At 36.5% G+C, this 20457-nt stretch overlaps 1 protein-coding gene and 1 pseudogene across 2 annotated transcripts in view; both read right to left on the bottom strand.

The window, feature by feature from the left end:
• Positions 1 to 20457, bottom strand: part of LOC138811965 (serine/threonine-protein kinase MARK1) — a 91702-nt gene that overhangs the window by 52415 nt on the left and 18830 nt on the right. For both annotated transcript variants that reach the window (XM_069999918.1, XM_069999919.1), the window contains exons 2-3: positions 4923 to 5126; positions 3180 to 3233 (exon numbers count right to left, since the gene is read on the bottom strand). In XM_069999918.1, the coding sequence (XP_069856019.1) occupies positions 3180 to 3233; positions 4923 to 5126 (258 nt within the window). The remainder of the gene's footprint in view (positions 1 to 3179; positions 3234 to 4922; positions 5127 to 20457) is intronic.
• On the bottom strand, positions 14549 to 14670 carry LOC138811970 (small nucleolar RNA SNORA70; annotated as a pseudogene).

The raw sequence follows: 20457 nt of genomic DNA, 5'->3' as shown, positions 1-20457 counted from the left end.
AGCCATTTCTGAATTCTGGAAATACAATGTAACACAGTAAAATAAAAATGTAAATCAATAAAAGCAATAATACACAGGAGATACAAAAATGTTTGCAGACATTTTGTCACCTATGTGTAATGTGCCCCAAGTTTCAAAAGGAGTGAAATTTCTGAAAAAAGTCTTAAATTGGAAGTGTATAAATTATGAACAAAATTAAGCCATTCTTCTGCTTTTCTTTCAACAGTGCTACTCTGCCCTAAAAGACCCCCAAGGATCACTACAGACCATCCTCAAAATCATGAACACATGAGGTGAGACTTGTGCTTCAAATGCTTTTTGTTTTGGACTGAGGGTTTGAACTTAGGGCCTTCAACTTTCTAGGGAGGTGCTTTATTGCTGAGCCACAGCTCTAGTCCTTTTTTGCAACTGTTTTTAAGCTAGGGTCTTAGTTCCTGCCCAGGCTTATGGTTAGACCTTAATCTACCCATTTCATTTTAGGTTTAGAATCACTGCTAGGATAACACTACCAAATATGGTATGAACACTACCAAATCCAGTTTCTTCCTCAGAAACAGTGTCTCACAAACTTTTTTTTTTAACCCAAGGGGGTTTGGTAATATTTCCTAGAGATAAATTACATATGGAAAAGTATGAAAGAGGGTGATAGTTTAAATGTAAACCAAAACAGAGTGAGATTTAACCAAGCATTTCTGAAGGTGAGATTAAAGTGAATTCTTAGCATTCTATTGTGTCTTTTAACAGAGGCCTGGAAACATGTGTTAGCATTTTTTTAACCTGTAGAACTTTAACAATGTGAGGGAAAAACAAATGAATTGCATTTCATTCCACTATTTATTTTTTAAAATATATCTGGCTGGAAGATGCTACTGACAAACTAGATAAGGCCAAATGTTGAATGTTCTATAATGATGGAAACTAATCAAGCCATGATCTATTTTTCCCCCTAAAACTTTACCAGCAAGAAAATAAATGAGCACAATGGCAAATTATCTAAACAACAACATAGGAAGCGTGGTGGCTACATTTAATAGTCTCTGCTTTTATTTTCACACTTTAAAGAAAAAAAGTTATACCACTCTTTGAATGTCTGTTTGGAAAAGCAGTATTTTATCAGTAAAGACTAGCAAAATCTATAACCAACTACTTACCATCAATCAGCAAGCAAATCTTCTGGTTATTTTGATAAATAAAGCAACATTCAGTTTCATATTCATATGTTTGAACAGGTAAAACTATTGTTAAATGGTTTTCTCTGAGTCTTCTTGGGAAAGACAATGGAGGTCATGCTATATAGCACTTCTCAGTTACAAGTCCTAACTGTCATCATTCCATTTACCAAAGGAACCAGTACTTACTGAAGTATAAAGCATAAAACCTACTAGCCCACTGACAAGACCAGACCACTGGTTATACTTAGGCACTTAATTTGGTGAGCAAAAATTCTGAGGCTATAGCCTAGTTAAAAATAGGCATCTCTGGGAAATTCATCAGCCTGGTGAGGATGTCTTTTTGTCATTCTATCACATTGATGCATCATGTTTAGCTGGAAGACTTGATGCTAGGAGGAAAGGCTTTCTCTCACAGAGACCCATAATATATCTCACCTTCACAGAAAAAGAAGAATCCAGCAAACCTCTCATGTTCTCACTGAGCAGAAATATCAGTGCTATGAAACATTACATTGGTTGGCAATTTAAAAGGAATCTCAGGAAAGAACAGAGATAGATCTCTAAGGAGAAATATATAAAAATATACTAAGTTACCTGGCATTGAGTCAAGTGAGAACAAAGTTTTGATATCACAAATGCAACATTAGTTAGAATCACAGCAAATGCAACCACACCAGACTAAAAATTCTTTTAAGATTCTGTTAGGAATCCAAATTCATTTAAATATGTAATTACAATCCTATTATATTTTAATAAAATAATAATGTACATTATCTCAATATATACAAACTTAGCATTCATGGCCTAATCACTAAATCATTTGCTCATTAAAATGCTAAGAACATATTTCTGAGAAAGTTTTTCCATTGAAGGAATGAATGACGTCGCAAGAAACAGGTCTGGTTTACCATATTTCACATCCTAAATGCTTTTTTCCTACCCATACATTTATAGTTTCACACCTTGAGGGAAGAGCCAAGTTGTTTACTGTGAATTACTTGAAAGACAAATCTTGTGAAAAAGAAGGTTAGCCAAGTAAATCAATCAAATAAAACCTATGTACATGCAATATTGACTCATAGCTAGATGGGTTTTTTTGAGGGGCAAGCAGTACTGGGTTTGAACTCAGGGCCTTGCTAACCAGACTCTCTGCCACATGAGTCATGCCTCCAAACTTGTTTGTATCTGTTATTATTAAGGAAGGATCTCACATTATGCCCAGGATGGCTTGGGTCGTGATTCACCCATTTCTACTTCCCCACACTGATCAAATGACATGTTTGCCACTGCTTGCCTTACAGCTGAGGTACAGGCTTGGGCCACTGTGTGGAGTCTTACCAACTTGTTCTTTATGTCTGGGATGGCCTCAGATCACAATCTCAAACCACTGGCTCCCAAAGAGAAGATTTTTTAATTTAAAAAGATCCTAAATATTTTTCAAATATTAGACACAAAGTTTTATTCTACTAAATTAATAGACAAATTGTTTCTATATGGGTATAGAGTCGGATAAAGCCATGAAAGTATTTCAAAATCTGAAATACTCTGGTTCTGCAGAAGATATTTTTCAGTTATAACATTGTTTTGTGTCATGTCTTTGCTTCATATGCTAATGAAATATAGTAACTAATAAAAAATGTCAGGTGAAGCCTGGAACAGGTAGCTTGTATCTCTAATCCTACCTACTCAGGAGGCTGATATCTGAGGATCACAGTTCAAAACCAATCTGAGCAGGAAAGTCTGTAAGACTTTATCTTCAACTAACCAATAAAAAAAGCTAGAAATGGAGCTGTGGCTCAAGTGGTAGAGTGCTATCCTAGAGCAGAAAAGGTCAGGGACAGCGCCCCATGCTCTGAGTTCAAGCCCTAAGACCAATACACACACAAAAAAGTATCAGGTGACTGACTTTATTTAGCAGTATATATTAATAACAAACATTGTCATCTACATAATAGCATTATATAAAAACAATAACAAATATTCTATTTACTTTATTAACTTAAATACCTTTTGTAGACTGGTAGGATTTAGCTGAGTTTTGTCTATTATTTTCACAGCGACCTGAAAGAAAAGAATTATTAAACATTTTAAGACAAAAACAAAATAAACATTTTTTATTTCTTAATATATTATTTAGCTCTATTTGAGTGTTCACATAATTAGAAAGTAAAATTTTAATAACTGGGCAGCTTTAGAATATATTCTACCTGTCCTGCCTTTACCCTCTCTGATTCTGTGTCAATGAAATTCCAAATTTCCCCTTTTAATGTAACATTATCCTGTATCTTACTCATGATCTTGATAAGCAAACAATATAAGGAAGAGTGGCTTATTAACTTGTAGTTCACGTAAATAAAATTGTTTACAGAGTGGATACTTATAGCAAGAAAAAAGGGATTCTAATATCCTTGAATGTTCTTGCCTGTGTAGCATGTCTGAACAGCTCCCCAGGGGTAGAATGAATAGAAAGGACTAAATTTATTGAGAAATAACAATGATCATACATACAGGATAAGGTAAAACTTACTAAAAACATTTTTATGGTTGAGATTAAAAAAAAAAAAAAAGAATGTCCTAATCAGATCCTCGTTGAATATTTTTTTTTGGTCAGTCATGGAGCTTGAATTCTGGGCCTGGGAACTGTCCCTGAGGCTATTCAGCTCATGTTGAGCGCTCTACCACTTAAGCCACAGAGCCACTTCTGGTTTTCTGGTGGTTTATTGGAGATAAGAGTCTCACGGACTTTCCTGCCCAGGCTGGCTTTGAACTGCAATCCTCAGATCTCAGCCTCCTGAGTAGCTAAGATTACAGGTATGAGCCACTGGCACCTGGCTCCTAGTTGAATCTTTACTTAAAATGATGGGTGTGTTTAAATGGCTTTAACTCCAATATGCAGACATAAATTTATAATGCACCCATGTGCAAATATACATTTTTTTTGCTATTTAAGTACAATTAGTTAAAACACATATGTGGGAGGCAAAGATAGGAGAATCAAGATTTAAAAGCAGTCTGAGCCCCAAGAGCAAGACTCCATCTCAACAAATAAGCTGGGAGTGATAGTACAAATCAGTAATTTCAATTGCAATTTTTATTTACAAAGGTAGACTGTGGTCTGAAGCCAGTGTGGGGTGTGTGGGGTGGGTAGGGGGGCAGGGAAAACAGCACATGAAACCCCATCTGAAAAATAACTAAAGCAACAGAGCTAGAAGTGGGGCTCAAAGAAAGAGAAAAAAATGAAAAGAAAGAGAAAGAGAGAGAGGGAGGGGGAAGAGAGGGAGGAAAGATTTTACAAATCCCGTTATCACTGGAGAAAATAATCTATACAGCAATACTTGTCTGATGCAGCTTCTAAACAAATAAAAATTAGTGGGTGATTTTCTATATGTTGATGCCTTAGCTTAAGCAGTAATGAAAAAACTGATTACAGCCTTATTCCTGAGGTAGGGTAGCAATAGTAATCAGAAATGTTCATCACTGAAACCAAACAAAAGGTAAGCTGAGGAAAGTTAACCTCTAAGCTCACCTCATCTATTAGAGATGTTAACATGTTGGAATATTTCTTTTCTAAATGTTGAAAAGTTAACTTTTATGCCTCCAATCATCTGACCCCGAATGTTCCAATACATATATTCCAGCATCCAGAGTATTACAAAAGGTCATTTCCTCCCCAACATCAGCCATAAGAAAGCTTTTCACAAGACTTTGGAAAGGTCGAGGCAGGTATTAAAAGGCATCATAAACACTTACCTCTCTACCAGTTAGAACATGCCTAGCCAATTTCACTTTGGCAAAATTTCCCTTCCCTATTGTTTTTTGTAAACGGTAATTTCCAATGTGAGGCTGTTCATCTGTTGCTGATGTAATGGAGTTTCGACACCGGGGGATGTTCTGTCTGCTACTGGATTTGGTAGGCTGAATGTGTGGTTCAGTATATCCATCCACAGATGTATGCTAGGAAAAAAGTTACAAAATTTCATTGTTAATTAAATTACAAAAGAAAGTTACAAAGACTAAAATTTTCATTAACAGTTCATCTTTAATGAAAGTACTGTGCATTATACAATTTTTTAAAGTCTGAGCATTCTCTTTAGAATTTCACCTTAACTCCAACTCCCCTTATTGGGTAGTACAATTATGTAAAATAAATGTTACATATAACTTTAGGTAAATGCTTTACTTTGGTAAAAAGTATAAATGGAGCTGGGGCCAGTAACTCACACTGTAATCCTAGCTACTCAGGAGACTTCGATCTGAGGACTGCAGTTCAAAGCCAGCCCAGGCAGAAAAGTCCCCATTGAGACTCTTATCTCAAACCGGGAAGTGGCACTGTAGCTTAAAGTGGTAGAGCACTAGCCTTGAGCAAAAAGGGCTCATGGACAGTGCCCATGCCCTGAATTCAAGCTCCATGACTGACTGTATATCTATATATCTATCTCTATCTATCTCTCTATCTAGATAGAGCGATAAATAGGTAGATAGGTAGATAGACAGACAGACAGACAGATAGATATTTAAAAGTATTTCTCTTGACCAACATCATCTGGGAACTTGTCAGAAGTATAAATTCCTCAGTCTCATTTAAGACTTGCTAAATAGGAAACTTTGGGGACAAAATGCAGCAATCTGTGTGTACTTTAACAAGTTCTCCGGGTGATTCTGGTACATGCCAAAGTTTGAAAACTATTGCAATAAACAATGTAAAATGTAAATACATATTGGGCCAGGAGTGTGGCTGAGTGGCCTATATATGTAATAGATATAGTGCAATGAAACTCCTTTATGCAATTAATTTTGCTAGTAAAACTTTATTTTTAAAAAACTTGAAAGTTATTAACTAGCTCTTCAAATATTTCTTGAACCTGGGTGCAAACAAGAGATTTTAGACAATTTTTTAAAGAGTTAATAGACCATTATTATACTTCCCACAAATGGTCTTTTCTCCATCTGATGCTGATGTTTCCACCTTTCAAGATTTAATATAAATATCTCAAGATTTAATATTAATATCTTCTCCACAAAGCTTCTGTCTTTTCACAAAACAAATATTTCCTCTCTTCTGCTGCTCCCTTTAGATCTAGTAAATAAGTGGTGAAGGTACAGTACAATTGGGCACACTCACGTATCATTGATCAGAATGAAAATGGATGCAATTTAATGTAAAGGAAGAGGGAGATATCAAGAAAGGGGGCAGAGAATGTAGGTCTTCAGTGGAAGACCACAGACTTAGCCAGCACAAGATTCTGGGCTTAATCCCTGCACCAAAATTCCTTCAATTCTTGAACTAGAAATTTACTTCTGATGACTTATATTACAGACATAACCACAGGTCAGGTGAGCCTAAAAACGAATGTATATCCAGGTATTCACAACAATATTGTTTGTAACAGCAAAAGATAGAATAAGCATAAATGTCTATCAACAGGAAACTGTTCCCCTAATGACCTTACAATATATGTATAGACTGAACCAGTATTTAGTAAGTTCACTATGTACATATTGTGTATCTTACCCAAATTAAATCCAATGAGTTGCATTATTTAGAATCAAACTCCAATATTTATTATTACAGAAGCAGTTAGAAATATATATGATACTATATATATATATATATATATATACACACACACATATACATGTATATTTGAGGCTATCTCAAAGAAGCAATAACAACAACAAAAAAATCTGAGCAGAGCTTTGCATAACTTTGGCATATAACTTCTTCAGACTCAAAATTAATTTTAAGTTGGGGGAAATACAGTATAATAAAGCATGGAATTATAACCCCATTCTTCAAATTCTAAATTGAATAAAAAGCGATAAAGTGAATAGTTTCAGAGTACTCTTACTAATAAGCCCTATGTAGAAGGGATTACCACTGGTTACAGAGACAGATTACAGAAGAAAGAATAACTACTTTTTAAGATCATCTTACTTTTCTCCAAGTTAACTTCCTAACTGGTACAAAAGAATGCAAGTCTGCACTTTCTGGAAAGCAAAACAGGCCAGAATCCAAGGAGCATTTCTTTATAGATAGATGCAATCTGACATTTAATGAAATGGTTCTAAGAACTATTCTAAGAAAATAGGTTACTTGAGGCCTTCTACACCAACTAGCACCAGTCTCTATCCCCTTACCACTCATCACGTTGCTCCAGCTGCTCAAGAACAGAAAAGAGATTGTGACTCTTTAACACTTAGACCATCTAACTGTCAGCTCAACTTCTATTTCTACTTAATGAGGAGGTAAATCAAGGAGAATCCACCCACAGCATTCTTGAGCAAATAGCAAATCTAGATAACGTTTCTCATTCAAAGAATGTACTGCATAGAAAATATTCCTACTTGATCCCAATGTATAGTACTGAGAGGAGAGGGAGAGGGAGGGACTAGATGAGAAAAAATATCATTATGGAAGAATTACTCAAGGAAGTAGGAAAGACAAACACTTTAGATAAACCTACTCTACCACATATATACAACATTTGCTAGTATTTGCAAAAAGAAACAGTAAAAGGATAAACTGAAAATTAGGAAAGAGGAGGAAAGACAGAGGGGTAACACATTTCCCTGAATGCATATTGTTACATTATATAAGCTTCAACTCAGAAATCAGGTAAATGCTTTAAACATTAAAAAAATAAAAATAAAAACTGAAGTTAAAAATAGTATTTTTTTATTGTGAAAATACAGTACAGAGGGGTTACAATTACATGAGCAAGGTAATGAGTACATTTCTTTTTTTTTTTTTTGTCGGTCGTGGGGCTTGAACTCTGGGCCTGGGCGCTGTCCCTCAGCTCTTCAGCTCAAGGCGAGTGCTCTACCACTTGAGCTACAGCGCCACTTCCATGAGTATATTTCTTATCAAGCATTGTTGCCTCCTCCTTTGTTTCCCCTTCTCATCCTTTCCCATCTCCCCTAAAAATAATCTTGAGACATCTAAAATAAAATGGAACCAATGAGCTAGATATCAAATTGATGATATAATTAGAAATAAAAAATTTATCCTTAGTGCAATATATCTTTAGGTAAAGAAATTTATTTGAAAGCCTTATTAGTGGTATTTTTATTTTAGGCTATATTTTATATGTGAATCTATATATATGTATAAAGCAAATAAATATATGTATAAATATATGTATAAAGCAAGTAATTATACAGTTATAAAAATTGTTACTATAAAACCAAAATTAAAATCTTATGATACTAATCTTATGATAACTATTGAACATAAACCACATTTTTACTTTAACAAAGTGCCTACCTCCTGCAAATGCCCTATTACACAGTAGGGTAACTGGATGGCAACAATTGGTTCTATATTTCAAAATAGGGAACATAGAGGATTATGAAAGCTCCCAACACAAGGAAATAACAAATATGTAAGATGCTAGATATATCAATTACCATGAGATGATCATTATATGCTGTAAATATACACATATACTGTATCTATGTATTATATATTCACATACATAGACATTCCTAAATATATCCCCCCTCTATATATGTGAATGAATACCAAACTAAAGCCCCAAAATACAAAAATTATCATGGCAATTTAAAATTTTATAGTATTTTTTTAATCTAAGGCTAGTTCCTAATTCTGTTCATGAAAAGGGCCTAGAAACACAGGACACCCAGTAATGGGTGCCTTTTAGAGAAGTGATTGACTCCAGAACCGGGGATGAGGTAAGGGAGACTAGAAGTTTACAAGATCAACCTGGAATATCTTATGTCAGGATCAACAACACAAGAGTCAGCCTGAAAGTGCTCCCAATGTCACTTCCTTCTTTAGCCATAAAATAGCAAGTCTAGGATTGAAATCTGGGAGTCTACGTCTAGGATTCTAAAGACAAGCCACCTAGCAACAGACTTAAAAAACATTTACTTTATCACTTAAATAAAGTACAGGAGGTGCCTTTTTTAGCTTCAGAGGATAACTGTAACTTCTACCTTGCTTTTTGGGCACCACTTGCTTTTTTATTTTTCTTTTTGTCAGTCCTGGGCTTGAACTCAAGGGGCTTAGGCGCTGTCCCTGCGCTCTTCAGCTCAAGGCTAGCGCTCTACTGCTTGAACCACAGCGCCACTTCCAGTTTTCTAGTGGTTTATTGGAGATTAGAGTCTCATGGACTTTCCTGCCCAGGCTGGCTTTGAACCGGGATCCTCAGAACTCAGCCTTCTGAGTAGCTAGAATTACAGGCATGAGTCACCGGTGCCCAGCTACCACTTGCTTTAAGAGGTATATTTTCACAAAATCGAGGGCAAAGAAACATTTAGCAGATCACACAATTGAAACACAGCCGACAATAACAAAGTAAAAGCTTCAATAACATAAGAGCTTTTCCAAATCAACTGAGCTGTGTGGTAAGTGCATGGAAATTAAAATTTTGGGCTTGGAAATTTCTATTATTTCAATTAATTACTTTTTGATTGTACTTGGTCAATACCGCATGTGAAAACTCACAATTGGGGTAGGCTTACTATATAACAAAGTATTTTAAATGAGAACTAGATGAAATAAAGCATTTAGCATAGTATACAGCACAGGCTCAAGACCACAATCCACTGTAATTACCACCTTTGTCATATATGAAAATGGAGAAGATGCCTTTTATTATTTCTGATATCAGAAAAATAGTCTTAAAGAGAGCTATTTTGAAGTTAGGAAATGAACTATGGTAGAAATTCTAGTTTCTAGCTATCTGTTTTGTTTTCTAAAGATACTTGGAGAATCATTCAAGGTTAAAAAGAGTTAACATATAGCTATTAATTGTATAATGTTTTTCCTTCTGAGGCAAAGCACAAATACTTACTATGCCATACCAGGGACTTCTTAAGTACTTACTCCATGAGCCAGCAATTCCACTTCTAAGAACTTAGCCTACAAATAAACTCCCACACATGCAAATGTAAAATAATTTATGTACTAGTCAAACACAACTTACTGCAACAAAACATTTATATTATTACATTAGTCCAAAAACAGCCTAAATAGTTCTTGAGAGGAAAGTTGGTACAATAGAATACTATTTTTGAAAAATAAGATCGTTATGTAGTGATATGAAATACCCAAGATACACTCTTAAAAGAAAGAAATGAAGGTAATATATGCTTCCATTTGTGTAAGAAGATTCACATTTTCTTATAAAGTCATCCCTTGATATCTGACAAAGAAAAATTCCAAGACCCAACACAGATAGAAACTTAGAAGATGCTCAAGTCCCTTGCTCAAAATGATGTAGTATTTACATATAAACTATCCAACATTCACCTATATAATACTTCAAGCAATCGCTAAATACTTATTATATCTATACAACATAAATGTTATGTAGATAATTATACTGAATTGCTTAGGAAATAATGAGGAAAGGGTCTAGAGATGTTCTGACTTTTTTTAAAAAAAAGATTCTCCATTTATTTAGTTTATTTACTTAGTTGAATCCAAGATGTGAAACCCACAGATACAGAGAGATAATTATATAAAACTAAAATATCTCAACAACTCGTAGGTTGAGAAGAAAACTTTTCACTAGTGTACCTTTTCCACCTATTCAAATATATTACTAGTCATCATAAATATTTAAACAGAATATAAAGCTATTAAAAGTAGTTGGTTTCTATCTTCTAAGTATTTACTTGCAAGGCAAATTAAGTGGCTTATACCTGAATTTATTCACTAAATGCTAAATGAATACTTACAGTGTGCTGACATTTTTAAACTATAATTTCATGATTTACTACTTGATGAATATTGCTATCACTGGGGAACTACAATCCTATTCAAATCACATTTATGAGTAAGCTTGGTAGGCATAGTACATTTGCATCCAATTGCCTTAGCTCTTTTAAAAATAAAAACAAAATTAAAGAACCTAGCAATGGTTTTCTCTCAGTAAATTGACAAATAGTAAGTATCTTTTGATCTGTGGATGAAGACTTTTAGTGGTTAGACTATGGTGAAACTGTGATATTAACCACTGACAGATTACTAGATATGAAATAGGTCTTCAATCGTGGTTCTCTCATCTGGCTTCTCCTCTCCCCCACCATGAGTAGAACACCATGGCAACTGCTAGTGATTCCTAACAACCAGTCCAATAATCATCACAAAACAATCATTTTACTCAAACTGACAATACCTTCAATGTGGAGTGCTTTTTTAAACATAATTTTATTCAGTCTCACTGGAACCTAGAGAAACAGAAACTGTTATCACTGTCCAATTTAAACATAAGCTATCAGAATCTCAGGAAGTAAAACAAATTGTCTATGGTCTCACAGCCAGCATATGGCAATTTCAGGAAACAAACTCTGATTTGTCCCACTGTAAGAAGCTTACATTCTTCAGAAGAATGTGAAGCTACTTCCTCAAACTTTCCGCCATTCCGACAATATCAGAGGAACAATGAAAGTAGATGTTCAGGACTCCATTCATAGCTGAGTGTCTACAGAGAACTTGTGTTCTCATCCACGGAGATTTTACAGGGAAGGCTCTGACCCAAATGCCAGAGGCCTTTGGTTGCTCAGCTTTGCAAACAACTAAAAACAACATGGTGAAAGGAAGAGATCAAAGGTCCAACAGAACTTTATTAAATGTTGTTATAGTGTCTATCTTGAGTGTCCTCTGAGGTTTATGTTGAAGGTTTGGTCCCCAGCTGGTGGTACTACTTTGAGGAGGTGAAAGTTAGAGGTTGGGGGCTCAGCTAGAGGGAGTAGATCTTTGGGGTGTGCCCTTGAAGGGACCCTGCCCCTTCTGCTCTATTTTTGCATCTCAGCTGCCATGAGGTGAGCAGCTTTGCTTTTCATGCCCCTCCCCTCTATCATGATGTTCTGCCTCACTACAGATCCAGAAACAAGAAAGACAAGTAGTCATAGATGAAAACTTCTGAAACTGTGAACCAAACTAAAACTTATCTCCTTTAAGTTGATTTTTCCCAGGCATTTTATCACAGCAATGAAAAGCTAACAGAAGTGTGGACAAGGAAAAAAGTCCTCTCACTGTCTACTATTATATGTAATGCTACTACTATATAGTTAGAGCTTTTAAGTGACAGGGCCTCTACTTTTCCCTAGACTCCCAGTTACACTTTGTCACCCATACGTCCTCTTTGTAATAGATCCAACACAAAGGGCTCACGAAGGGCACAGAATAGTGCCAACCCTCACAAAATAGTACAAGCACAAGCATACATTCACACTTCAGTATTTTCTTCTGCTATTCCCAAACAATAAAGACTTCAACAGGGAGATCATAAACCACTTTATAAAGCAAATGTTAAAAGTGGGTTTCTCAGGAGGCTGGGAAGGTGGCTCAGTGGTACAGTGCTTGCCTTGCATGCATAAGGCCCTGGGTTCGATTCTTCAGCACCACATAAGCAGAAAAAAGCCGGAATTGGCGCTGTGGCTCAAGTAGGAAAGCACTAGCCTTGAGTTGAAGAGATAAGGGACAGCACCCAAGCCCAGAGTTCAGGTCCAACGACTACCACCAACAACAACAAGAAGTGGGTTTCTCAGGATATTACCATAGGGACACTCGTAGCTCTCAAAAGGACCTTGATATTGTAGCATTCTCTGAAATGGGTTAACTAACCAGAGATATTTATGAGTCTAAATGATAGTCACTTCTGAGAAAACTAGATCATCCAAATTACAAATGCACAGTGAAAGAAATGGAAAAGGTATCTGATGAACATGATTAAAATGCAGTTATTTTATATTTTACTTGCTTTTCACATCTATTCTTAATGAAAGAACTGCTGCAAACAATACCTTACTGAAATATAAAAGGAGATATGATGTTTTTTATTTCCTTTTGCACAAAATAGGTAGCTTTGTATGTTCTTCCATTACAATTTAAGTAGGATTTTATTTTCATTTAAAAAAACTAACAGAATGGGGAAAGATTAGAAAATGTAATCTTCTTAAAAATGAGAATAAGAATAAAAAGACTAAGAAATTATACCAGAGAATTTCCTCTTTGGTATCCACAAACACTGCCTTAAAGATGAAAAATAATACTAATATTACTTTAGGAATATGATGAAGTTCCTAAACATTATTAAGTTTGACAAATAATAATTAAGACTCTATAGCTGCTTTATGGAATAAATATGATCATATGAAATAGCTCCAAATAATAATGATCAGTGAAAAAATCTAAAGCTGTTTCTATATGATGTAATAAGAAGGTAACATATACACAGCATACTGTTTTGCTGTTTACTAGAACTGTTTCCCATCCTTAAACCATTACTCCCAGATCATCTGAGTTGTATCTCAGCATATCTTCTTTTATGGACCAATAGCATTAGGGACCAATTTAGATAACATACATAGGAAGCATTTTACATTTATACCTGGGTTCTTGTATTTTTTTAGCCACTGTCACTACAATTAAGTAATTAACTGTATATCTCCAAAGGGAACAAAAAGTGCCGACTCATTTGACCCACATCTAGCAAGCTACCTAAACAAAATTCCTTGGCATAGGAACTCTAGCTTACTACAAGTTCTCATGTGTAGAATAAATAATCTAACCTCCCAAAATGTTCAGACCTATGATGAGACCTAATTTTTATTTGTATTTAACAAAGAACATAGAAAACTGAAATTAAATCCACAGGCTATTTAAAAGCTATTTCATTCAATGGTTTCTACTTTGATTCTGACTAAACTGTTTTAAATGAGTAAGCATGTCACCCATTTTAACTTGGCAAGTCTTCTGTGCCCCCATCCCACATCCTTTAATACAAGTGCTGATTTACAATGAAATCCCCAAAAGGAAGCTTGTAACAGTGATATAGGCTCTCTAGATGTAAACTGGATTATAAACTGGAACCAAGATTAGGATATATTTAACTCTATAGTCAGCTAGGATGAGCTATCTCTCAGCTACCAGGTCTTCAAATTCATTTGCCTTATAATAAGTAAAGTCCTGCAGGGCACTAGTGGCTCACATCTATAAATCTGGGGATCTCATTCAAGGTAGGCTGAGGAATACAAATTCATGACACTCTGATCTCTAACTAACCAGCTAAAACTGGAATGAAGGGATGGCTCAAGTAGTAGGACATCAGCCATGTGTAAAAAGCTGAGTAAGAGCATGAAGCCCTGAGTTCAAGCCCCAGTACCAGCACTCCCCACACACAAAAAACAAGTAAAGTTGTATTTCTTTGAGATGGTAACTTAACTTGACCCTTCCTAGGGCCCCAACCATATGTTCCTTATTCTATCGCTTAGTATAAATGGACATTATGGCCTAGCTGATATGAAATCTGGCTATTGTGCCCTGGAGCTTCCCAAAGGAAACCCAGATTGTCTGTAGATTAGATTAAGGACAAGGTGAGTTCAGACAGGACCATCTATTGGAAAACTGTCTCCACGGTTGCTTAGGGTAACCATACAAACTACAGAATGCTTACATTACCAATGAGGTTGCTGTTTATAGCTATTCCATGGGTCCAGTCGTGGGGCCTGAACTCTGGGCCTGGACGCTGTCCCTCAGCTCTTCAGCTCAAGGCTAGCACTCTACCACTTGAGCCACAGCGCCACTCCGGCTTTTTTCTTTTTGCTTATGTGGTGCTGGGGAATCGAACCCAGGGCCTCATGCATGCAAGGCAAGCGCTCTACCACTGAGCCAACTTCCCAACCCCTATAGCTATTCCATACCAGGTGATTATCAGTAACTTGAAGCAAAAAAAAAAAAAAAAAAAAAAAAGTCTAGGTTCAGATAAAATACTTTCATTAAAATGTTTGGATTACTTCCACAAACACTAGTACAGTAGCAAGAGTAATGTCTCTGAACCTAGACAGCTTGGTTTGAGCTCAAGGTCTGCAATTTATTTAGTTATTTGTATGGTTTTTATTGTAAAAATGCTGTACAGTTACATGAGGTTACAGTTACATGAGCAAGGTAATGAGTACACTTCCTATTGAGCATTGTTGCCTCCTCCTTTGTTTTCCCCCTACCATCCCTTCCCTCCCACCTCCACAACTATCCCCCACCCCACCAAAGTTGTAAAGTTCATTTTCAACATAGTGTTTTGTGCATCTCATTGTTACAATGGGTCAACCTGTATATAGTGTTTTGTGCATCTCATTCTTACAATGGGTCAACCTGTATCCTTATTTAAGCATTTTGTTTTTTCCCTTCCCCTCCCCAAATTAGAGGAGAAGTGTATATATAAGAAAGGTCTGCAATTTATTAGCTGTGTTAACTTTTTAAAGTTATTTATCCAACATATCCTAAGTTGCCACAAGCAGAAAAATGTACAACTTTAAAGAGATCATACTAAACTGTTACCCAAATGCCAACATGGACCTTCTAGCACCATCATTTCTAAAAGAGCCTCCCATCAATTCTTCTCCATCCTTTTAACTTTTCCCCCCCACATAACTTATTACCATCTGTTGTCCAAACCATGTGGAAGGTGTATGAGGAGGATAACTGTCCAAGGTTGACCCTGAGGATAAAAACAGGAGAACCTATCCAAAACATAAGGAAAGCAAAAAGGGCCAATGTGTAATAAAAAGGTCCTGACTAACAAAGCATAAGGACCTGAGCTCAAACCCTAGTACTGATAAAAAAAATTATCCATAGTCAGTAATCTAATTTGTAATCAACATACCTATAGTAGTTTTGTACTGATCAACTTAGCTAAGCCGAAGTTCCAAATATATGGCTTTGAGATGTCTTTTGCCATGAATGAAACATGCACAGGACTGGAAGACACATGTTATACTCTAGTCCTAGGTCAAGTGCTTTTTTTTTTTTTTTAATTGTGAAAATACTGTACAGAGGAGTTACAATTACATGGGCAAGATAATGAGTATATTTCTTATCAAGCATTGTTGCCTTCTCCTTTGTTTCCCCTTCCTATCCATTCCCATCTCCCCCCCCACCCGCCCACACCCCCATACCCCGCCACCCCCGGCCAAAGTTGTAAAGTTCGTTCTTCAACATAACGACTTGTACATCTCATTGTTGCAATGGGTCCACCTGTATCCCTATTTAAACAATTTGTTTTTTCCCTTCCCCTCCACAAATTATACCAACATCAACTACAGTGAAAACAGGGGTTATACCATAGGGGAGGGACATACAAAGCAACAAAGAAATAATCTTATAAATGTGTTAGAAACAATAGCATGTAAGAAAAAACATTTGAATACTTATCTTAGGGTTCATTTCACCTAACACCAACTTATCTGACCTTTTCTGCTTGTCTCAGACATATACTAGTTATTGCAAATAAGGGAAACCATGGGGCCTATGTTTCTTTGGGCCTGGCTTACTTCACTTAATGTAATTTTTTCCAAGTCTTTCCATTTCCTAACAAATGGGGCAATGTCATTCTTTCTGATGGAGGCATAGAATTCCATTGTGTATATATACCACATTTTCTTGATTCATTCATCTACTGAGGGGCATCTGGGTTGGTTCCATATCTTAGCTATGGTAAATAATGCTGCAATAAACATAGATGTGCTGGTAGCTTTAGTATGGTCTTGTTTGTGATCATTTGGGTAAATGCCCCAAAGTGGGATTGCTGCGTCATAGGGGAGCTCTATGTGGAGACTTTTGAGGAACCTCCATACTACTTTCCAAAGTGGTTGAACAAGTTTACACTCCCACCAACAATGCAGTAAGGTTTCCTTCTGTCCACATCCCCTCCAGCATCTGTTGTTATTTGAGTTCTTGATTATAGCCATTCTAACTGGGGTGAGGTGGTATCTCAATGTTGTTTTGATTTGCATTTCTTTTATGGCTAGGGAGGTTGAGCATTTCTTCATGTGTCTATTGGTCTTTCCTCTTCAGAGAAGTTTCTCTTTAAGTCTTTAGCCCACTTATTTATTGGGCAGTTGTTTCTTTGAGGGTTTGTTGTTGGGGGATTTAATTTTTTGAGTTCCAGGCACATTTTAGATATGAGACCCTTGTACATTGTATGGCTAGTGAAGATCTTCTCCCAATCCGTAGGCTTTCTATTGATCTTGCTAGCTATGTCCATTGCCATGCAGAAGCTCTGCAATTTCATGCAATCCCATTTGTCCAACCTTTCTTTGATTTGTTGTGTTTCTGGGTCTCTATTCAGAAAATTTCGGCCCGTGCCAACGAGACCTAGGGTTTCTCCTATTCCATCCTGTAATGTTTTCAGAGTGCCTGCTTTGACTCCGAGGTCTTTGATCCATTTGGAATTGATTCTGGTGCAAGGTGATATATAAGGATCTAGCTTTAGTTTTCTACATGTAGTTAACCAATTTTGCCAGCACCATTTTCTGAAGAGGCTGTCTTTCTTCCATTCTATTTTTTTTAGCTCCCGTATCGAAGATTAGATGGCTGTAGGTCTGTAGGTTCATTTCTGGGTTTTCAATTCTATTTCATTGATCCTGAGGTCTGTTCTTGTGCCAGTACCAAGCTGTTTTGATTACTATGGCTTTGTAGTAGAGTTTGAAATTTGGTATTGATATTCTTCCAGCACCGTTCTTTCTGTTAAGGATTGTTTTTGCTATTCAGGGTCTTTTATTGTTCCATATGAACTTTTGAATTGCCTCTTCTATTTCCTTGAAGAATGAGGTTGGAATATTGACAGGTATCGAATTGAATTTGTAGATATCCTTGGGAAGTATTGCCATTTTCACGATGTTGATCCTTCCAATCCAGGAGCATGGGAGGTTTTGCCATTTTCTAAGTTCTGTTTTGATTTCCTTTTTCAGGTTTTTAAAGTTTTCATCATAGAGGTCCTTCACTTCTTTGGTTAAGTTAATTCCTAGGTATTTTATTTTTTGTGGAGCTATGAATGGAGTTGCTTTCCTAATTTCAGCCCCACTTTTCTCATTGTTGGCATACAGAAAAGCCATTGATTTTTGAGGGTTAATTTTATACCCTGCTACTTTGCCAAAGTTTTGAATGTTTGATTAATTTGGGAGTGGCGGCCATGGGATTCTTTAAATACAAGATCATGTCATCTGCAAAGAGGGAGTTTTACTTCATCTTTCCCTATTTGGATCCCCTTTATGTTGTCTTATTGCTGTAGCTAGGCATTCTAATACTAGATTGAAGAGAAGTAGAGAGAGTGGACATCCTTGTCTCATTCCTGATTTAAGAGGAAATGGCTTTAGTTGTTCACCATTAAGTATAATGCTAGCTGTAGGTTTGTCATTGTATTGAGGAATGTTCCATGGATTCCTAATTTTTCCAGAACCTTCATCATAAAGGGGTGTTGGATCTTGTCAAATGCCTTTTCTGCATCTATTGAAATAACCATGTGATTCTTATCCTTATTGATTTGCGTATATTGAACCAGCTTTGCATCCCTGAAATGAATTCTGTTTGATCGTGGTGTATGATTTTTTGGATGAATTGTTGAAGTCAAGTGCTTTTGACTTAAATAAAAAAGTAAAGTCACAGCACTTCAACTCCCAGAGTTGAACTAGAATACTCTTGAAAGGGAGACCAGATCTCCTTGAAACTAGACAACTTCTTAGGGTGATGATGCACTGGACTAAAAGCCATTATGTTTGGGCCAAAGCTTCTGGAAATTAGATTATCAATAAACTTACAGAGTAAGTCTGTAAGTGACTTCACAGCAAAACCAACGGGTTACCCAAAACAGCCTACGTTACTTTCCCAACTCTGGAACACACAATTGAAAATACACATAACTCAGCACCTGTCAAAACCCATACAAATCCATCCTTGGACTGCAAATGAGGGTATTAATATCAGAAAATGGTAGGTAGAACTATTAGAGTTTACTAAAATAGTAAACCAAAAGTAGTAATATTGCTTCCTGGGTAGACTGCAGGTTAATGCTACTATAAGCAATTTAAAAGATGCAGGGATAGTAATCTTACCACATTTCCACCCAATTCGCGTTTGGGGCTTGAGCAGAAGACCGAGGAATTTTGGACAATATATTATCAAAACTTAATCCCTGCTGGTAATTCCAATGAAGGTTGCTATTATAGATGTGGTTTGCTTCCTGGATCAAATCAACACATTACAACTCTTGACATCTAGTGTATGACTACTCAGCTGGTGAGTGCTTTCTTCCTCCCATATATGTTAGTCAAGAACACCCAAAGCAATGTGCTTCTTTGTTCACTTTTATGCCTCAGGAATATTTCACATCTCCAGCCTTACTTTACAATCTAGTCTAGGGTTACTCGACCCCAGCATAGCAGACAATTTGAGCCAGATGATTCGTTCTTACAGGAGATTGTCCTGTGCACTATGGGATGTTTAATGGCATGCTTGCCCTCTCCTCCATTCACTAGATGCCAATAGTTCCTAACCCGTATTTGTCATAACCAAATATGTCTCCAAACACTATCAAATGTCTTCTGGAAAGTATCTCCAAATGAAAACTACATTTAGTTCACAGCAACATTAATAAAAATCACTTCTCCTTTCACAAGATGCCACACTAGCCCATTATGTTGCTAATACTAAACTGAATAGATATGGTGAGCAAGAAGTTACAACTTCTCCAGAAATGTTGTCAATACATCAGTATACCAAAAATATACTCCACAAAAATTCAGGGGCCTGACTCTTCAGTGAAATTCCCAGGGGCTTAATGGTCTTTCCCATGTTGAAATATTCCTTTAAGAACAAAGAATTGCATCCTTCTACCCTTAAGAGAAAGGCACCATGTATTCTGGTTTTAAAAGTAATAAAATGTAATATAAATTATGGGTAATCCAACAGAGCTCTGGGATTTCTAGGCAAGATAACAGATTAAAAGCTTCCTCCATTCAATCTTGAATAAGAAGGGTCAGATGAACAAGAGATGGACTATATCCTGAAAAGAGAATGAGAGGAAGGCTGGGCACAAGTGGCTCATGCCTGTAATCCTAGCTACTCAGGGGGCTGAGATCTGAGGATTGTGGTTCAAAGCCAGCCCAGGCAGGAACAGCCATGAAACTTTTACCTCCAATAAAGCACTAGAAAACCAGAAGTGGTATTGTGGCTCAAGTGGTAAAGTGTTTGCTTTGAGCTCAGGGACAGCACCCAGGCCCCGAGTTCAAGACTCACGACCGACAAAAAAAAAAAAAAAAAAAAAGAGGAAGAATATGGAGGAAAAGCTGAAAAGCATGAAGAAACAGAAAGGCTATACAGAACAGCAGGAATCAATCCATACCTCTACTTACAAACACAAGGTAAGTCCAACAACCTTAGTGAACACAGACTTGGCAATCTTCACCACAGGAGAAGCCCACACTTCTCACAAGCCTTGAATCTAGTACAGAAATTTGATGAGACATCCCTTCTGCATGG

Source organism: Dipodomys merriami, unplaced genomic scaffold (assembly GCF_024711535.1).
Source record: "Dipodomys merriami isolate MVZ:Mamm:240054 unplaced genomic scaffold, mDipMer1.0.p SCAF_551, whole genome shotgun sequence".
NCBI lineage: Eukaryota > Metazoa > Chordata > Mammalia > Rodentia > Heteromyidae > Dipodomys > Dipodomys merriami.
This window is presented reverse-complemented; position numbering and strand designations above follow the sequence as displayed.